Source organism: Maniola hyperantus, chromosome 1 (genome assembly GCF_902806685.2).
Source record: "Maniola hyperantus chromosome 1, iAphHyp1.2, whole genome shotgun sequence".
Lineage (NCBI taxonomy): Eukaryota > Metazoa > Arthropoda > Insecta > Lepidoptera > Nymphalidae > Maniola > Maniola hyperantus.
In genome coordinates, this window is record NC_048536.1 from 17,921,798 (window position 1) to 17,941,023 (window position 19,226).

Genomic DNA, 19,226 nt, shown 5'->3' on the forward strand with positions numbered 1-19,226 from the left:
TGGTTGTGAATTTATTTATGTACTATGTACCTACCGGTTCAGAGTACTAGTAAAATCAGCGCTGTATCTTCTTGTGCATCAAGGCATACAGCATCATGCTGAGCTGGGACCCTTTTTCGTGTTATGCCACACATGACAGTTTGTTCCGGAGCTTCTGCTTGAAGCGCGTTGGGCTTATGCTCAGGTGGAAGATGCGCCGGAATAACCAGCTCTTAGTTATAAGATGTGATGTGTGGCACAGTTTGGTAAATAAACGTATTTTCTTTCTTTAAACTTTGAATTTTAGTTTTACTAATTCTGTATAGTGTTAACTATATTTTAGTATGAATTTAAATAAAGTAATTTTATTTTTTTAAAGTAACAACTAAATATATTTAAAAAAACTTAAAAAATTAAAAGTAAAATAAAACAACATTAAATTAAACCTTAAACCTCATCGAGACCACCACAGCGAGGCATTGTACCCAAGATGCTGGCAGCATTGCCCCTTTGGATGGCCAAACTAATTCCTTGACCAAGGTAGTTGCCAGCTCTCTGGTCCCCGGTTGACTCGATAACCCTTTTCGAAATTTCCTCAAAAAGAGCTCGAGCCCCCGGGCCCCACGGCCCCAAGGTCTCCTCACCAAAAGGCACGAATATGAAGCTCCCTTTACTCTCTTTCTTTCTTTACTTAGACTAAAAAGCTTAAAAATAAATTATTTTTGTGTTGCAGAGGCCGTGCCCCCGTCTCCCTCCGACACGGCCATCATCATGTACACGTCGGGCTCCACCGGCGTGCCAAAGGGCGTCATCCTGTCTCACCGCAACATGGTGGCCACGCTGAAGGCCTTCGCGGACGCCATGCCCATACACGAGGGGGACATGCTGATGGGGTTCCTGCCGCTCGCGCACGTGTTCGAGCTGCTGGCTGAGAGTCTCTGCCTTATTGGAGGTTAGTTTTGTTGGTGAAGTGAAACTTCCCTCCGACACGACACTAGCCTAGCCGCACCCCGCGTTCGCCATCTGCATTAGTGTGAGTGCTACATTGGTACACAGTACACGAGTGCGTACATGCTGCGCAAGCTCGCACTTGCATCGTGGGTCAGACGCGACTATGTAACTACTGATATTTAAGATGTGGTGGTGTCCACATTTTCAAACTAATTTATTTATTTTATATCTAATTAGAACGGCAGTGCCACTTACACTAACTAGATAATTAATAATAAATTTAAATACAAATAAAGGTACAAGAAAAAAGACATAAAATACAAAACGATAAAAGATCAAAGAATTTTGAATATGTACGCTGAGAACATTGAATGACACATTCATGCAATGCTCTCAGCGTACTTCAGTAACTCCCGAACCAGTATTATAGACCCATCATTAAATGGGTTCCATTGAGCATTATTGTCCAAAAGCGCGTTGAATGATGCTAATGAACGGGGTATAGGTGACATAGATCTAGCAACAGTGCGATGATGTGGGACCACGAAAAGTTTATTTTTTCGTGGACGAAGATTACTGTTGGATTCAGGGACACGTATGCGACACAGTTGGTCATGAAGTGTTTGGTATTGCAGGAGTTCCGATCGGCTACTCCACTCCGCTCACGATGCTGGACTCCTCCAGCAAGATCATGAAGGGCACCATGGGCGACGCCACCATCCTGCAGCCGACCTGCATCACCACTGTACCCGTGAGTTCTACTTTGATACGTGTTTTTATTTATTTACAGTTTTTGATTTTGCTACAATTGAATTACAACTTTATTACCCGGTAATTAAGATTAATTTTACACAAGTTTAAAAAATGTGTTAAAAGTATGCTCCTAAAAAAAGCATATTATACAGCTAGTCGCAGACTATGTAAACGATAAAAAAGCTTGGATTTGACTCGCTCCAGCAATGCACGGGGCTGCAATGGCTTGTATAGTACGGTATAATAACATTGTAAATTGAAAAATTAAAAAGAGCAACCGCCGAGTTTCTTGCTGGTTCTTCTCGGTAGGAACGGCATTCCGAACCAGTGGTAAATTAAACCTGACTATTCATAAGCACTTTTAAAAAGTTTACATGAATAAAAAATTTCTATTACATTCTATTCTAAAAAAAACATTCTATTCTATTCATAGCCAATAAATGTTGTAGTAGTAGTATTAGTAGACAGTGAGAATTGTATTATTTTATTGCGATTATTTTATCATCACAGTGGCGCCGATTCTGCTGTCTTTCTCTTAACCAAATTTAGAGTATCTGCATCCCCTTCCTTTTAATATTGCTAAAAAGGACAGAACATGAATTTCACATTTATAGACTCAAAAATTTAGTACACGCTACAAATTTAAACTATAGGCTCGCGACTGGCAGCTAAAGTCGCGTGGTTTGACAGCTCTAAATTAAATATAAAACTCTGTCTTTTTCATATCACATTAGTAAGACGAGGATGCGAAGACTAAAATTTAGTTGTGCTCAGAATCAGTACCAATATCACAGTTCACGACAGTTATGAAACTTGTAACAAAACGAAAGGATTCGCTTGGTAGGCATCAAATGTAGGTAGTCTAAGTAGGCTATGAAACGACTAGGTATATGGCAAGCGTCGTCATAGCAGCGATCAAATAAACAAACCTAATATTTGCAGAGGTTGATTTAGAATCAAACCGCGAAACTCAAAAACTAGAGTGTAGTTTCATTCTGATATAATTTTGTGTAAAAATTAGCATATCGTTGACTTTTTTTTTTTTGAAAAAAGGGGTTAATGAAGGCTTACTTCAAACAACTCAGAATAAGGACTGTTAGAAGTAGCCCTATTGTGACACTTACTGTTAGAGCGAGATAGATTGAGGGGAATAGCTATCTCTGTCCATTTCGGTCTAATAAACTTAACTCAACGGGTAAAGAAGTGGACTGAAAACCGAAAGGCTGACGGTTCAAACCCCGCCCGTTGCTCTATTGTCGTACCTACTCCTAGCACAAGCTTGACGCTTAGTTGGAGAGGAAAGGGGAATATTAGTCATTTAACATGGCCTCAGAATAAGGACTGTTAGAAGTAGCCCTATTGTGACACTTACTGTTAGAGCGAGATAGCTAAATGCATTTAAGCTCTTGTTAGAACGTGACAAAATGATTATGTTTTGTCCTTATCACCGTGGCCACTTTTTTTTGTTTGTCAAAATGTATTTGTACGTAAGTATTTGACAAACAACGTGAAGTGTAGAAGGAATGACATTTCACAAGTAAGAAAATCTGCTTGAGCGAGAGGGACTGAGAGGGGGCCACGCTAGTTGCAAATCTGGACATACGTGTGTCAAACAATAATGGAGTATCTTGTTGCAGTTGATAATGGACCGTATCAGCAAGGGAATAACGGACAAAGTGGTCCGCAGCGGCCCGTTCGCGGGCGCGTTCTTCAAGTGGGCCTACGCGTACAAGCAGGGCTGGATGCGACGCGGATACGACACGCCCATACTCAACCGCATTGTGAGTGTATATGGCCTTACTTTTACCCTCAGACTGAGGGTGAAATCTATAGAGCGCACTTTGACTTTGCTCAGACTTAAAACTAGTTAAAAGTTAAAACGAGACGCGTTTGAACGCAATCAGAGTGCGCTCTATAGATCTCAGCCTAAGGATCAAGTGGACTTGTCAGACGTGTATACCCGAAAGGGACAAAACAACAAAAGAAATCATACTTACGTATGAATTTGCGTTCGCTACAGTACCCTTACTATAAATGCGAAAGTGTGTTTGTTTGTTAGTTTGTTGGTTTGTTGACGTGATTTTTCGCATGGGTATAGATGAAGACCTGGAGAGTGACATAGGCTATTTTTTATCGCGAGAAATCAAAGAGTTCCCACGGGATTTTTAAAAATCTAAATCCACGCGAACGAAGTCGCGGGCATCAAATAAATAAATAAATAAATAAATAAATAAATAAATAAATAAATAAATAAATAAATAAATAAATAAATAAATAAATAAATAAATAAATAATTTATTCATAAGAATGCAGGTGACATAACATGGTTATAAAATTAGTTGGCGAGCCTTATGCATTCTACCTTAGAATAATTGTGTATGAATATTTAAATATTACATTACAGTTAAATTTTTAAAAACATGTAAGTACATATAAATTACAAAATCTTTAAAATTATATAATATTCAGAAAGTAAATTAATTAAGTCATACAAAAACAAGAGAAAAAAAAGATAGAAATAACAGTCATTTAAATTTTACATGTCATACAGAGGGGATACCTAACTACAAAAAAAAACATGGTCGTTTTATGTACTGTATAGTGATTATTTTGCGTGTCAGGTATTCAAGAAGGTGCGCGCGTTGTTGGGAGGCCGCGTCCGCCTCATGATCTCAGGAGGGGCGCCACTCGCGCCCGACACGCACACGCAGGTGCGCCTGTGCCTGTGCTGTGACGTGGTAGCTGGATATGGTCTCACGGAGACCACCTCCTGCGCCACTGTCATGGACCCGCTGGACAGGTACTACTCACACTAAGAGCGCATTTATATTTATATTTATACTTTATATTTATATTTATATTTATACTTTATTTTTTTTATTTTTTTATTTAACTGTTATTTTTAGATTTCGCTCTTTTTTCTATGTCACTGTTTTTGGTGTAGTTTATGCAATTTTTTTTTGTATTGCTTGATAACGCAACGGGCGCGGTGCGTCTTTATTAATCAATGTAAATATTATGGCGCAAACTGAAAACCAGCGCTGAGCAGTGCGAGCGGTGCTCGGCTATGCTGAGTTTGCGACCTTATTGTATATTGTTAGTTTTTAGTTTAGATATAATATTAGATAAAAACATTGTACATACTTACTACTAGCAATAATGAAACAATAAACGATATTTATTATTATTATTATTATTATTACTAAATTGTTCAAACACATCTCTATATCTATAGCTTCTAATGAGCAAAAAGGATACACGAAAACACAGACAGACCACCACCTATAGACGCCTAATAGCCAGACACCCCTGATCGCCAAGCTTGAAAGTCGACCTTATCTAAGCTAAGCTAAGAGCTAAGTCGACATATCTTTGTGTCTGTATGACTTCTGCTGGGCACAAAGGGTACATGTAGTTTACTACATAATTATCATAATCAAGGAGTTAGAGACAGGCACCCACACAAATAGTGTTATATTGAGTTACTTCTTTTTGTAGTTACTTAAGACATTATTTGTATGACTGATTTGAGATTGAGAGTCGCTCGCAAAGAATATTAGAACTCCTGCTAAGATACGTTACTTTGTGTTCAGGTCGACGGGTCGCGTGGGCGCGCCCACCACCGGCACGGACATCAAGCTGGTGAACTGGGTGGAGGGCAACTACCGCGTCAACAACAAGCCCTACCCGCAGGTGAGTGTCACACAAAAATTGTGGTCATGAACTACTAATTAGTATTTTCAATTTTCGAAGTAAGATAACTATATCAAGTGGGGTATCATATGAAAGGTCTTCATTTGTACATTCTAAAACAGATTTTTATTTATTTTTATTAGTGTTAAAAAGTACATAAGTGCAGCGTTTGTGTAATAGTGCTTGTGCTACTTTATTTTTCTAGGTCACAAGAACATAGTGAACTGTAAGTACGTGTTAGAATAAACTAAGGACAGTTACTGGACTGTAAATTAGATTTAAAAATTAATCATAAGTAGAAGTTTAAGCTAGAATAATATTACTTATTAGCCCATAGGCTAGATGGTAGTAGTAATAAAGCTGCCATTTTATAATGGCACACACAAACACAAATAAATTATTTTATTTCATTTCATGGTAGGAAAAAAAAAAAATATTTTTATGCATCGTAGTTTTTGAATTATCGTGCAAAATGTCTAAAAAATACGACTGTAGTACGGAACCCTCAAGGCGCGAGTCTGACTCGCACTTGGCTGGTTTTTTTACATGAGCTGTCATGACGTCACACAGATTGGTAAACGACAAAATCTTAGTAAATCTAAATATATAAAAGAAAAGGGTGACTGACTGACTGACTGACTGACTGACTGAATGACTGAATGACTGACTGATCTATCAACGCACAGCTCAAACTACTGGACGGATCGGGCTGAAATTTGGCATGCAGATAGCTATTATGACGTAGGCAGCCGCTAAGAAAGGATTTTTGAAAATTCATCCCCTAAGGGGGTGAAATAGGGGTTTGAAATTTGTGTAGTTCACGCGGGCGAAGTCGCGAGCATAAGCTAGTAAATAAATAAAATAAAAATCTTTTTTATTCAAATAAACTTTTACAAGTACTTTCGAATAGTCGGATGCATCTACCACTGGTTCGGAATGCCTTTCCTACCGAATGTGTTCCTAGTGAATAGTAAATGTAGTAAATTTTTATTTATTTTATTTTTTATTTTATTTTATTTGACTAACCAACAACATTTACACATACACAAGTATTTACATACAAAAGGATTTATAACTAAAGGACACATAGCATAAACGTTAACAACTGGCTAGTACAAAAGATTTAGGTACAATGATGTTATGACTTTTAAAAGGCAGTAAAGTAAAGCAAAATGTAATAAGGAATTTGCACGTTAAATCGGTTAAGTCTCATTACAAACTGATTAATTAGCTCCCTTTCGTAGGGAGATAATGGCCCCGATTCTCTAGTCTCTCTCTAAACTAAATTTAGAGTATCTGCATCCTTTTCTTTTTACTAATGCTAAAAAAGGAACGGAACATGACTTTCACATTTAAAGACTCTAAATTTTAGTGCACAATACAAATTTAAACGGTAGGTTCGCGAGTGCGTGCTAAAATCACGGGTTTTACCATCTAAAAATTAAATTTAGAAATGTCAAACTGCTTCTGTCCTTTTCATATTACAATAGTAAGAAGAGGGCGCGAATACTCTAAAATTAGGTTGTGCTTAGAATCGGTGCCATTGACGTTACGACGAAAGCAGGTTGTCGTAGAATTAAAAATATTTAGCTGTCGATCTTTCTGATGAAGCGTATTAAATTGATGACAGATGCGATTGAGGAAAGAGTGCGTCGCAAAAAATAATAAAGGAGATTGCCCATTTTCTTAGGAGCTTTGGGCCCCCCCTAATATAATTGTTATGTCATCATGGTTTTAATTTTATTTTGTAGACAAATAATTACCTTTTTATATTCTGCAAACGATTTCCATTTATTCACCCTGGTTATAAAGAAATCTTATTTTTTATATTGCTGATATTGAAGTTATATTTAATTAATACTTCTTCAAAATAAATGGATGTTTACGATTTTAACTGTAATTGTTGATATTTTCAATAATAGAGTGAAAGAAAAGTCGCAACGAAACATATAATCGTAAAAAAATAACACATTTAAAAAAAAATTAGTTTAAGTTTTGACACGACGCCACAAATGAGGGCCCGTTCACGGGCGATCTCCTTTTAAATAATGTGTTGTCGTTGTTCCCAGGGCGAAGTGGTGATCGGCGGCGACAGCGTGGCGGAGGGCTACTACAAGAACCCGGAGAAGACGCGCGAAGAGTTCCTCGACGTCGCCGGCCGCCGCTGGTTCCGCTCCGGCGACATTGCGGAGCTACACCACGACGGCTGCCTCAAGATCATAGGTAACATTACACTCCCTCACAACGGGCTCTACGGGCAGCGGCACGTGCGTCCCGCAGTCAAAACCGCGGCGCGTGCGCGGACGGACTCCCTTGAAAAAGGACCCCGGATGGGTTCGAAACTAGTCGGGCTAACGTCGACTACACACGTGAGTAAGCCGGGACAGATAGTATTTATAATAGTATTTATAACATTACACTCATTCAAATACAGAGTGAAGCAGTATTACCTATCATTAATATAGAGTATACTATATATTATATGTATTTATATTTTTCATACATTTGACTTGACGACCTCACTGGCACAGTGGTGAGCGCTGTGGTCTTAATAGTGGGAGGTCCCGGGTTCGATTCCTGGCAGGGGTTTGGAATTTTATAATTTCTAAATTTCTGGTCTGGTCTGGTGGGAGGCTTCGGCCGTGGCTAGTTACCACCCTACCGGCAAAGCCGTGCCGCCAAGCGATTTAGCGTTCCGGTACGATGCCGTGTAGAAACCAAAGGGGTATGGGTTTAATAAAAACTGCCATACCCCTTCCAGGTTAGCCCGCTATCATCTTAGACTGCATCATCACTTACCACCAGGTGAGATTGCAGTCAAGGGCTAACTTGTATCTGAATAAAAAAAAAAAAAAAATATTATGTATATAATTATTTATGATAAGTATTATTATCTATATATATAAAAGGAAAAGGTGACTGACTGACTGAATGACTGACTGACTGACTGATCTATCAACGCACAGCTCAAACTACTGGACGGATCGGGCTGAAATTTGGCATGCAGATAGCTATTATGACTTAGGCATCCGCTAAGAAAGGATTTTTGAAAATTCAACTCTTAAGGGGGTGAAATAGGGTTTTGAAATTGTGTAGTCCACGCGGACGAAGTCGCGAGCATAAGCTAGTTGTATATAAGTTGATTTGGGTATTTATTATAAGATATTTATGTAGTTTATTAGATTCTAGTACCGTAGACCTATTCCACTTCTTGATACGCCTTACTCACAACCTTGAATGGGGAAGCTGGAAGAAATCTCTGTTTAGAGATAAGCATTTCCAATGTAACTTAATTTATTATTACTTTGTAACTACAATTTTTGGTACATGAATAATAAAAATAAATAAATAAATAACATACATTTTTTTTTAAAAATCTAATCAGTATTCAGTACCTTTATTATAAATGCGTAAGTGTGTTTGTTTGTTGGTTTGTCCTACAATCACGTCGCAACGGTGCAATGGATTGACGTGATTTTTTGCATTAGTGTAGATAAAGACCTGGAGAGTGACATAGGCTACTTTTTATCCCGAACCAGTGGTAGATGCATCCGACTATTCGTAAGCACTTGTAAAAGTTTATACGAATAAAAAAGATTTTCATTTCATTTCATTTCATTTCATTTCCCGGAAAATCAAAGAGTTCCCACGGGATTTTTGAAAAACCTAATTCCAGACGAAGACGGTCGCGGGCGTCAGCTAGTAATAAATAAAAATATGGGTAGTGATAGTGATTTGTGTTGAATTGTTACAGACCGCAAGAAGGACCTGGTCAAACTGCAAGCGGGCGAATACGTGTCCCTCGGCAAAGTGGAGGCGGAGCTGAAGACGTGCTCCATCGTGGAGAACATCTGTGTATATGGCGACAGTTCCAAGACGTACACCGTGGCGCTGCTCGTGCCCAACCCGCGCCATCTGCAGGAGCTGGCGGCCAGGGTTGGCGTCACGGAGACTGACTTCGAGCAGCTGTGCCAGAACAGTGCAGTCGAGAAGGCGGTGGTCAAGGAACTGGCCGAGCACGCCAGGAAATGTAAGTAGCTTCATTATACATTATCAATCGATTTTTGCGTCAAGACTCATGGATCTGCAGAGATTAGCGGCGAAAAGCAAGGTCACTAAGTCTGACTTTGAGCAGTTACGTCAAAACAACGCTCTTGAGACTGTCGTCAAAGCACAGGCTGGACAGTGAACACGCCAGGAAATGTAAGTAAATTTGTCATGCTGTGGCATTATTAGATGTTGGTGCCCAACCCAAGGAACTAAACGCCTGCTCTATGGTGGAGAACATCTGTGTATATGGCGACAGTTCCAAGACGTACACCGTGGCGCTGCTCGTGCCCAACCCGCGCCATCTGCAGGAGCTGGCGGCCAGGGTTGGCGTCACGGAGACTGACTTCGAGCAGCTGTGCCAGAACAGTGCAGTCGAGAAGGCGGTGGTCAAGGAACTGGCTGAGCACGCCAGGAAATGTAAGTAGCTTCTGCGTGCATTATTAGTCGATTTTTGGGTTATAACCCAAGGGATGTGCAGGAATTGGGTATTTTCCTATTTTTGAATTTGATAAATATTTATTACTTTATTATAATCTAGGATAAAAATAATGACGTACACTGAAAAAAATATTAAAATCCAACAAAGATTTACAAAGTTACAGGCATTTTAATTTTGGAGTGGGAGGGTTTTCTAGCCCTTTCTCGCAAAACGAAAATTTGTATGAAACCTACCATGCTACTACTATGCACGAAGCTATTATGGCATTAGTAAGGTATGACGTCAAAATGCTATATCGCTATCTCTGTCTAATCAGAAATATTTAAATGCTTATAACTTTTTTGTTATTTGATCGATTTAAGTAGTTCTTTCAGTTTACGTCATTATTTTTATACTAGTCTATATATATATAAAAGGAAAAGCTGACTGACTGACTGATCTATCAATGCACAGCTCAAACTACTGGACCGATCACGCTGAAATTCGGCGTGCAAATAGCTATTATATATAACGTAGGCGTCCGCTAAAAAAGGGGTAAAATAGGGGTTTGAAATTTGTGTAGTCCACGCGGACGAAGTCGCGAGCATAAGCTAGTTTATAATAAATAAATAATAAATAAATAATCTTTATTTCCTCAGACATCAAAGGCCCACAATATTATGTTAGTAACCATCTTAACCTATGTTAGTAACTATATTATAATATAATGTATGTTAGTAAGAAACTTATTCTATGTTAGTTAATATAATTGATATACTTATTAACTAATGCTACTAACTAATACTAATAATAAAGTAATAAAAAAATTGGAGTCAAAAACCCAATTATTCGACTTTTTGACACGTATCTTGCTTTAACTTGAACTTTATCCTCTTGTCCACAGGTGGGCTGGAGAAGTTCGAAGTCCCAGCAGCGGTGAAGCTGTGCACGGAGGTGTGGTCGCCGGACATGGGGCTGGTGACGGCCGCCTTCAAGATCAAGCGCAAGGACATCCAGGAGCGGTACAAGGAGGACATCAAGCGCATGTACGCCTCGTGAGACCTACGCCTTACATACTAGACCTGATTCATCTTTGATCATTAAACTATTACATAGTGTGCTGTGCCGTAGGGAGTCCGATTAATGCCCGGTTTCTGAGGTACTTTTAACGACGGTTTATCTATTCAATAGCGCTTTTCTTCCGATAACTCGAGGCATTGCGTTTCTGAACAACGCAATGCAAGATAAACTCCGTTTAAACTTAACTGGCCAATGGCCCCGATTCTCTAGTCTCTCTCTTCTAAACTAAATTTAGAGTATCTGCATCCTTTTCTTTTTACTAATGCTAAAAAAGGAACGGAACATGACTTTCACATTTAAAGACTCGAAATTTTAGTGCACAATACAAATTTAAACAGTAGGTTCGCGAGTGCGTGCTAAAATCACGGGTTTTACCATCTAAAAATTAAATTTAGAAATGTCAAACTGCTTCTGTCCTTTTCATATTACAATAGTAAGAAGAGGGTGCGAATACCCTAAAATTAGGTTGTGCTTAGAATCGGTGCCATTGTGCGCCGTTTATCTATTCCATAAAGTTATTTGACGTTTCATCAACATTTTTCTGCACCACCTTGTAGCAGTAGCAAAAGTCTAAAAGAATAAGCAAAAATACATATTATTGTTCCTTCAAACTTCTCACGGACACTTTTTGACGGCACACAACATATGTTGTACTTTAATGATCGAAGGTTTTTAATTTTGTTAGTTAAACAAAAATTTAGAAATATGCGTACGTACGCAGTGCGGGTGAAACTTTGTTTGATGTCCCGAATACTAGCTCGTGTTTTGTTTACTTATATGGAATCAATCTGAAGGTTTTTTACTAAAAGTACCGACTGACGCGTTTTTTTTAATCTTAAAGAGTATAAGCCGGCGGAAATATCTACGAACCTGGCTTAGTGACGTCATGCAAGGCGCTCGCGTTGGCACCAGGCGCGGATCCAGCCCTCAAAAAAGGTTGTGGGCACCGCCACCCAAAATCAGCCAAATGCGAGTCGGCTTTTTATTCGCGAGCGCGATTTTTTTTACAATCTTGACTATGGAAGGCGCATTGTTTCCTTTAAGGCAACCCCCGAAAATATGTTTTTCTTTCGGCCCCCGGCCCTCGAGATTCGTGGGGCCCCTTGGTCCGTGGGTCAGTGACATTTTAGGTTTCTATTAGGGTTGTGGGCATGCCCATCGCGCCCACAACGCTGGATCCGCGCATGGTTGGCCATTACTGGATAGACCAGTAATGGCCACCACCACCACCAGTATTGGATAGACGAAAGTGCATTCTAGCGTGGTTCGTATATATTTCCGCTAGGGTTTAGATCTGAAATCTACAGCGAAAAGATTCGAAACTAAAATCGATAGAACTGAATAAACGACTTAAAAATTAGGAGCTTTAAGTACATGTTACTATGGCGTTTGGTGTTTCGATGTTCGTCTAACGTTATCGAAATGTCCAAACTTGTACTAAAGGTTCTCGATCGTCGACGAAGTTTCACTCGCAAGTAATTTTGCATGTTACTGTATAAATAGGTGTTGCTGTAAATTTTCGCATTTCCGAATCGAACTAATATGATATTGAATTGAATTACACATACGGTCGCACTCAGAATCGTTACTTAAGATTGAGTTAAAACGAGACAGATTTATGTGAGAGATATAGCTCTGTCTCGTTTTAACTAAACTTAAGTAACGATTAAGCGACTCTGAGTGCGGCAGTTCGAGTTATTTGTATATTGAGCACATCACATGGAACTAGGAGATTGTATAAAGAAATTATATCGTGTAAATGTAGTGATATATGCCAAAATTGAGAATTATTGATTTTACTATAGTCCAATCTATAATTGCGTGAGGATTTGACAGGTTTTTGACATTAGACTGACTGACAAGAAAGTACGATGTCGTGTAGGAATCTATAAGGCCTAAGTGTCTCTATGAAATATAAATAGAAAGATTCTTTATTCAAATAACCTTTTACAAGTACGTTTGAATCGTCAAATGCATCTGGTTTGGAATGAATTTTTTACCGAGAAAAACCAGCAAGAAAATCGAGGGTTTTCAAAGATCTAAATATAAAAATAATTTCAGTAGGTAATAATTGTATAACCTAAATACCTTTAAGGCAAGACAATAGGCATCTTCTAGACATCATTGTTTTTTATTGATTTGATTTGACATTTACGTGATTTCCATCAAGCCAAGCCTATTTCGCAATAAAAAGGGGTAAGATTTGACACTCATGGACTGCATCGTCACTTACCATTAGACGAGATAGCAGCTAAGCGATAACTTATCGTTTCATTAAAAAAAAAATCAAATTGGTCAGTTCAAATATTGAATGAAAATACTACTGTAACAAAATTACTGTAGGTCTAATAACTAAAAACACAGTTTTTATTTTTTAAATGTTTCTAGCAATAAATTGAAAAAAAAATGTTAAAAGTTCAATTTCTCCTCTGTACCTGTCATCCTACTCCATGCAATTATGAGACGGACTATAACTATCAAAACTTTTAATTTTAGTAGTTGTATGTCTTACATTGAAAGAAAAATATTAAAAAATCATTTAGGTTCGGTCCAGTTTCTATTTGTTAAATTTTTGATAAGCCCTTGTACATATTTATTTATGTTTATATTAAAATTTGTAGTTTGTATGATATTATTATTCGTGTAGGATTGTGTTGTTCGCGCGGTGGGTACATGACTTTATTTGTATTAAGTAATAAATAATAATTAAAATAAAAAAGTTATGCTTAATTATATTAATTGAAAATTAAAATTTATTTTTGATGTCTACTGAAATGAACTAACATTTTTATGTGAGGCCTAAGTTTTATCACGTCATGTAAAACAAAGATACTTTAAACTACAATAAACATCATTATTACCATGACCAATTCGGCCCAGCAGCCAATGTGTAATGGGCTCTTTAAACTGTAATAAAATATGCAGGCATTGTGGCTAATGTGCATAAATTTTGAGAACTCACTCGCCATATTTGCTCTGTGTCAACTGTCGTGACAAAAGTACGGTTTACCTTACGATTAAGGAAGAAAAATCGTATTTTTGACATGACAGTTGACACATAGGGCAAATATGGCGAGTGAGTTCTTAAAATGTATGCAGTATAATAATTATTGTGTTGTATAAGTCCCGCAAATTGCTATTGCGCTGGAACCATGTCTCATTAACATCGATATGTCGTCATTTTGACGTATATTTAAGTAAAAATATACCATCAGTTCGAAACTTCAGTCTAGTGCTGACGTCACTAAAATAGCGGCCACGCGCTTTATCAATTTGCGGGACTTATACGCATTATATAAACTAAATTGACAGGCCTAATTCTGAGTATTGCCAGGCAACGTATTTAGATCTGTCATTTTACTTGTGAAAGATTGTGTTTACAGTTTAACAGATTGTCATGTACCCACAAACAAACAGTAAAAATTGCTTTTCTTGTCAGAATTTTAGACGGAAATTAGGATTGAGTAATAATAATAATTAGTTATTAATTAGATCTGATGTACGAGTAAAGAGTAACTAAACTGGTGTTTAGTTTTTTTTACGTCAGAATGAAAAAAAAAGTATAGAATAATGTGCACGAAGTAGTGGGAATATTAATAATTTAAATGCAATAATTATGTTCGTTTAATTATTATAATTAATTAATTGTGGACGATTTTTGTCTAATTAATATGAAACGTAGACAGTCTGTCTGTGTCGCAATGTCACATTTTGTATAGATAGCAGCTGTTCTCGCCACGGGCCACTTTAATACTTGGAAATTAGTATGTGTAGTATTTTTAAAAGACTTGTTAGTTTTAGTTTGTTTAAAAAACTCCCTATTGTGGTTAATTCTGTTTAAACAGTCTGTGAATTAACGACCGAACTTAATAATTTAATCAATCTTTGTGTTATCTGTCGATAAATTACTTAGCAGCGTTGTTATTTGTCAAAAAAGGCTATACAATTTTTAACAATTAAGTAAGTTGCCAGGTAACTTATCGATAGATTATAGATTGATTATTAATTTTGATCGTCAATCTTTCCCTTTCATGATGCTCCTTGCAGAAAAGGATAGCACTTATTTTAGCCAATTCTTAATGCCCTTTCTTGACACACTTTTGCATTTTCTATTCGGGCTTTCACCCTATACTCCCTAGCCCAAGCAGTATTGCAAGAGATTGTGAAAATATTTACCCATTTTTGTGTAAGCTTTCAGAAATTATTATATTTTAAAATTTAAACTATAATATTGATAGGCAAATGTTTTCAAACTATAATATTGATAGACAAAGACTGAAAGTCAGTGCCGTGGCGAGAATATAAATCTAAAATCGGAATATTATGTTAGACTAAGTTATTGTTTTAGTACTTAGTGGGGGCCGCTGTTGTGAACTATTCCGCGATTATGCTTTTATTTTATTATTTAAACACTGTAATATAATACTATATTTTGTGTCGAGCATAATGGATTAACCAAACTGTTTTAGTTAGTATCTATTTCTGTCTTGTGTCTATGTATTCTCTACGCTACGGTCGCCGTTGAGTTCGGCGATGAAATGTATTTGACATACTTATAGTTCCCGGCAGTTAAATAGTCGCATCTGACCTACGATGCGAGGTATTGTTCCACGCGCTCGCGTACTGTGTACCGATGTAGCACTCACACTAGTGCAGATGCTAGGTGTGCTCCGCTCTCTCGCCGCGGGTCGTGCGCCTTACTGATGTCTAAAAAATGCTATTGCGACGCGTCTTGCGGTAAACTTCAAGAACAACTATTTAATTGGCGCGGGCTATACAAACTGGTTTGTGTGCTATTATAATGTAACGAACGGCTACAAACCACGATTAATATGATTTGGAATTATCGATCATAAAATTGCGTCTACTGAGACCGACATTTATTTTCATATACTTGAGTGATTTCTTATCCCTGATTCTCAAACTTCGTCGCTGGATCAGCGTTGTAGTCGAGACTGGGCGCTTAGAGAATACCATAGAGACGACTTTGTTACTATTTGTTTGAGATGAGCATGTATGTGAGTGAACAATTGTTATTTGTAATTTGTATAATCAAGTTTATGGGTGATATAATGCGACTGCGCTGTCAAATGGTTCAAAATTAAAGTAAGTAATCTTACAGACTTACGGCCGAAATTAATTATGTATCATCTATCTGTAATCTTTATAATTAATATAGATGATCTCGGCTATACTCACGCGGTTAGAGTCGACGTAAGCCCGACTAGTTTCGAATCCATCCAGGGTTCTTTTTCCCTGGATGGATTCGAAACTAGTCGGGCTTACGTCGACTAACCACGTGAACATAGCCGGGATCATCTATATTTATAGTGGAAATCTCACGATAGTTTAAACGCTATCTGTAATCTGTCAATAAGTTACTAGCAACGTTGTTATTTGTCAAAAAAAATTATGGTCTTTTTTGACAAACAACAATGTTGTTAAGTAACTTATCGATTGATATTAGTAATTGGTTATTGATTATTATTAATTTCGGCTGTTATGCCTCATGATGTTATACCTAATGATTCTTAAAAAATCATAGTATTACGAAACTTAGAATTAATGTATGGGGATTATCATAATGAATTTATTATTAGCGACTGAATTTCAATATGTAATTGTTTTGATTTGAAACCACCAATGCATTGGTCAATGCCGGGTTTCATAGTACAGGAGCCGATGGCGATGTTTGGCAGCGCAGTGGCAGTCGACTGTCGAGTAGCATTTCACGGACGCTTGTCGCATTTGGCCGCGCATTTAAACCCCGATATTATTATCCGTTACATATTGTAATATATTAAATTATAAATATACAATAATATACGATGTGGGCGACTTCATTGCTGTGTGACAGAGGTGGTGAACGGTTTGGTCAAAGTTTTTATACAGGTGCAAATATTTCTTGAAACTTTATAGCACACCTTCACACTAAATCGATTAACGGCCGAAGTTATATTCAACATAATATGTATAACCTGTCGATAAATTACTTAACTTAAATTAATAGGTAACTTATCGACAGATTACATTACATAGATTCATTAATTAATTTAGTTCGATGGACAATTTAACAGGGGAACCCTGTACTTAAACGAGAACTCGGTTTTTTTTGTTGTTTGTTAGATTTTTGTTGATATCTAATTTGAAAGTTTTTATTAATGATGTACAAATACCTTCAACTAAATTTTCACCATCTCTTGGACTTTGTAGACTATATTAATGATGTAATAATAATTATTAAATTTTCGTATGACAGCAATGAAAGTCCCAATTTTAAATAAAAATAAAATAATAAAAAATATGGCTAATTCTGTAGTATTATAATCTCAAAACTGAACCAAAGTAACAGGTCTAAATGTATGTTTTCCCGTTTATAATGCTCTCTGCAGAAAAATATAGAACTAAGTTTAGACCTTTCGATTTAGTTTAGAAATGATGTACAACAGAATTAGCCACAATGTGATGTTAGGTGTCACTTACCATCACAGGTAGCGTCACACTTTTCAACGTTAAATAATTTCGAATCGAATACAATTTGGATGTTTCATATAATTATTATATTATTGTAAGTAGGAGTCGTTATTGCTCAGTTTGTTTTGTGTTTGAAATTCCTAAAAATTTCAACAGAATAAAATGAACATTTTTGTATTATTTATTCAATAAATGTTAATAAAATCAGTATGTGGTTTTTTTATTCAGTACAATACTCCTATAAAGCCAAACCAGTAGGACGCTATCCGTTGAAGTAGATTGGCCGTCTCCTATATACCAACTCTTCAATCTTGATGCTGAGAGGTTCTTGAACTCTTAAGCCGTGTGGATTTGGAAAGTTTTGCTGGTGAATTGATTTTTAGGTGCCAAGACTACTTGCACTAAAAAGCTTAAAATAAAAAAAACAGACTTCCAGAACCACTACAAAGTACAAAAAAAATATTTTTTGTTCACCATTTTTATTTAAAAAAAAGGTATGTTGAGAAAAACTTATGCGGTTTTTGAAAAATGACCGATGCAATGCAAATACACTCGGCGTCAAAAAAATCGCACCTTTCAAAAAATCTACTTCAAACAATTTTAAACCTTATTTGACATCAATAATGAGGGTCATGTTGGGTATCATTTGAAAGGGGATGAAATGGAGAGCACAAAAACAATTCAATTGATTATTTTTCTTTTACTGGAAGAGCACAAAAAAAGAAGAAGAAAACACTTACAATTTTGCTTCTTAAGACAGCCGCTATTTGCGCTACCTTTTGTAGGTATAAAATGGTCAATACAGGTACAATCGGGGTCATTCGCTATCTAACCGTTGAAGTGGACACACGAGAAGCTCATTCCCAAGAAAAATACCTTTGAAGATGGATACCACTATTGATGAGGCCGCCCAAGTGATTGCACTACTGCAATCAGGCATGCGGCAGTGTGATGTCGCTCGGCAACTCAACTTGAGCCGTTTTTCGGTTCGAAGAGTGTACCAGCGTTTCCTGGAGACCGGTGGCTTCGTCCGAAGACATGGGTCTGGTAGACGTCGCTGCACCTCGGAGAGAGACGACCGATTCATCGTAGTGACGTCTTTGAGAAATCGGTTCTTAAATGCTGTTGAGTTGCGACAGCAGCTCCAGACAACTAACAGAAGAACTGTGAGTGTGTCTACGGTTAGACGAAGACTGAGGGAGAAGAAAATAGCGGCGCGAAAAGCTGCTACGGGTCCCAAATTGACCGCAGAGCATCGGCGAGCCCGCTTGCAATTCGCTCGCGAACACGTCAATTGGACCCTCGAACAATGGAAAGCTGTTCTCTTCTCAGACGAGACGAGAGTGTGCCTTTTCTGCAACGACAGACGCAAAAGAGTGTACAGAAGACAGGGTGAACGATTCGCCCAAGCCTGCATCCAGGAGACGGTGGAATATGGAGGCGGTTCTTGTATGTTCTGGGGCGGCATGTCTGCCGACGGCAAAACCGACCTTGTTTGCGTCTCCCGGGCTCGAGGTGCTCGCGGGCAAGGGTCACTGACTGCTCACCGGTACATCACAGAGATCCTGGAAGAACATGTGGTCCCCTATGCCAGTTTTGTTGGCGAGGGGTTCATGTTGATGCACGACAACGCTCGCGCTCACACTGCAATTATTGTGCGCGAGTACCTTCAAGAGGTTGGGATCTCTGTCATGCACTGGCCAGCAAGAAGTCCAGACCTGAACCCGATTGAGCACCTATGGGACCATTTAAAACGCAAGGTTCGGTCTCGTGATCCCGCTCCTACGACTCTCCAGGAACTCAAAGATACTGTTATTGAGGAATGGAA

General features: G+C 37.9%; 1 protein-coding gene across 4 annotated transcripts in view; it reads left to right on the top strand.

Moving 5' to 3' along the window:
* Positions 1-13,437, top strand: part of Acsl (Acyl-CoA synthetase long-chain) — a 142,860-nt gene extending 129,423 nt beyond the window's left edge. For 3 of the 4 annotated variants that reach the window (XM_069500035.1, XM_034968388.2, XM_069500034.1), the window contains 7 exons: positions 713-931; positions 1,566-1,681; positions 3,321-3,464; positions 4,305-4,483; positions 5,277-5,376; positions 7,446-7,599; positions 9,131-9,429. In XM_069500035.1, the coding sequence (XP_069356136.1) occupies positions 713-931; positions 1,566-1,681; positions 3,321-3,464; positions 4,305-4,483; positions 5,277-5,376; positions 7,446-7,599; positions 9,131-9,414 (1,196 nt within the window). In that variant the 3' untranslated portion in view covers positions 9,415-9,429. Of the gene's footprint in view, positions 1-712; positions 932-1,565; positions 1,682-3,320; positions 3,465-4,304; positions 4,484-5,276; positions 5,377-7,445; positions 7,600-9,130; positions 9,430-10,748 lie in introns of those variants that run through there. The other variant, XM_069500036.1, reaches the window with a different exon arrangement.
* Positions 13,438-19,226: the final 5,789 nt, after the last annotated feature.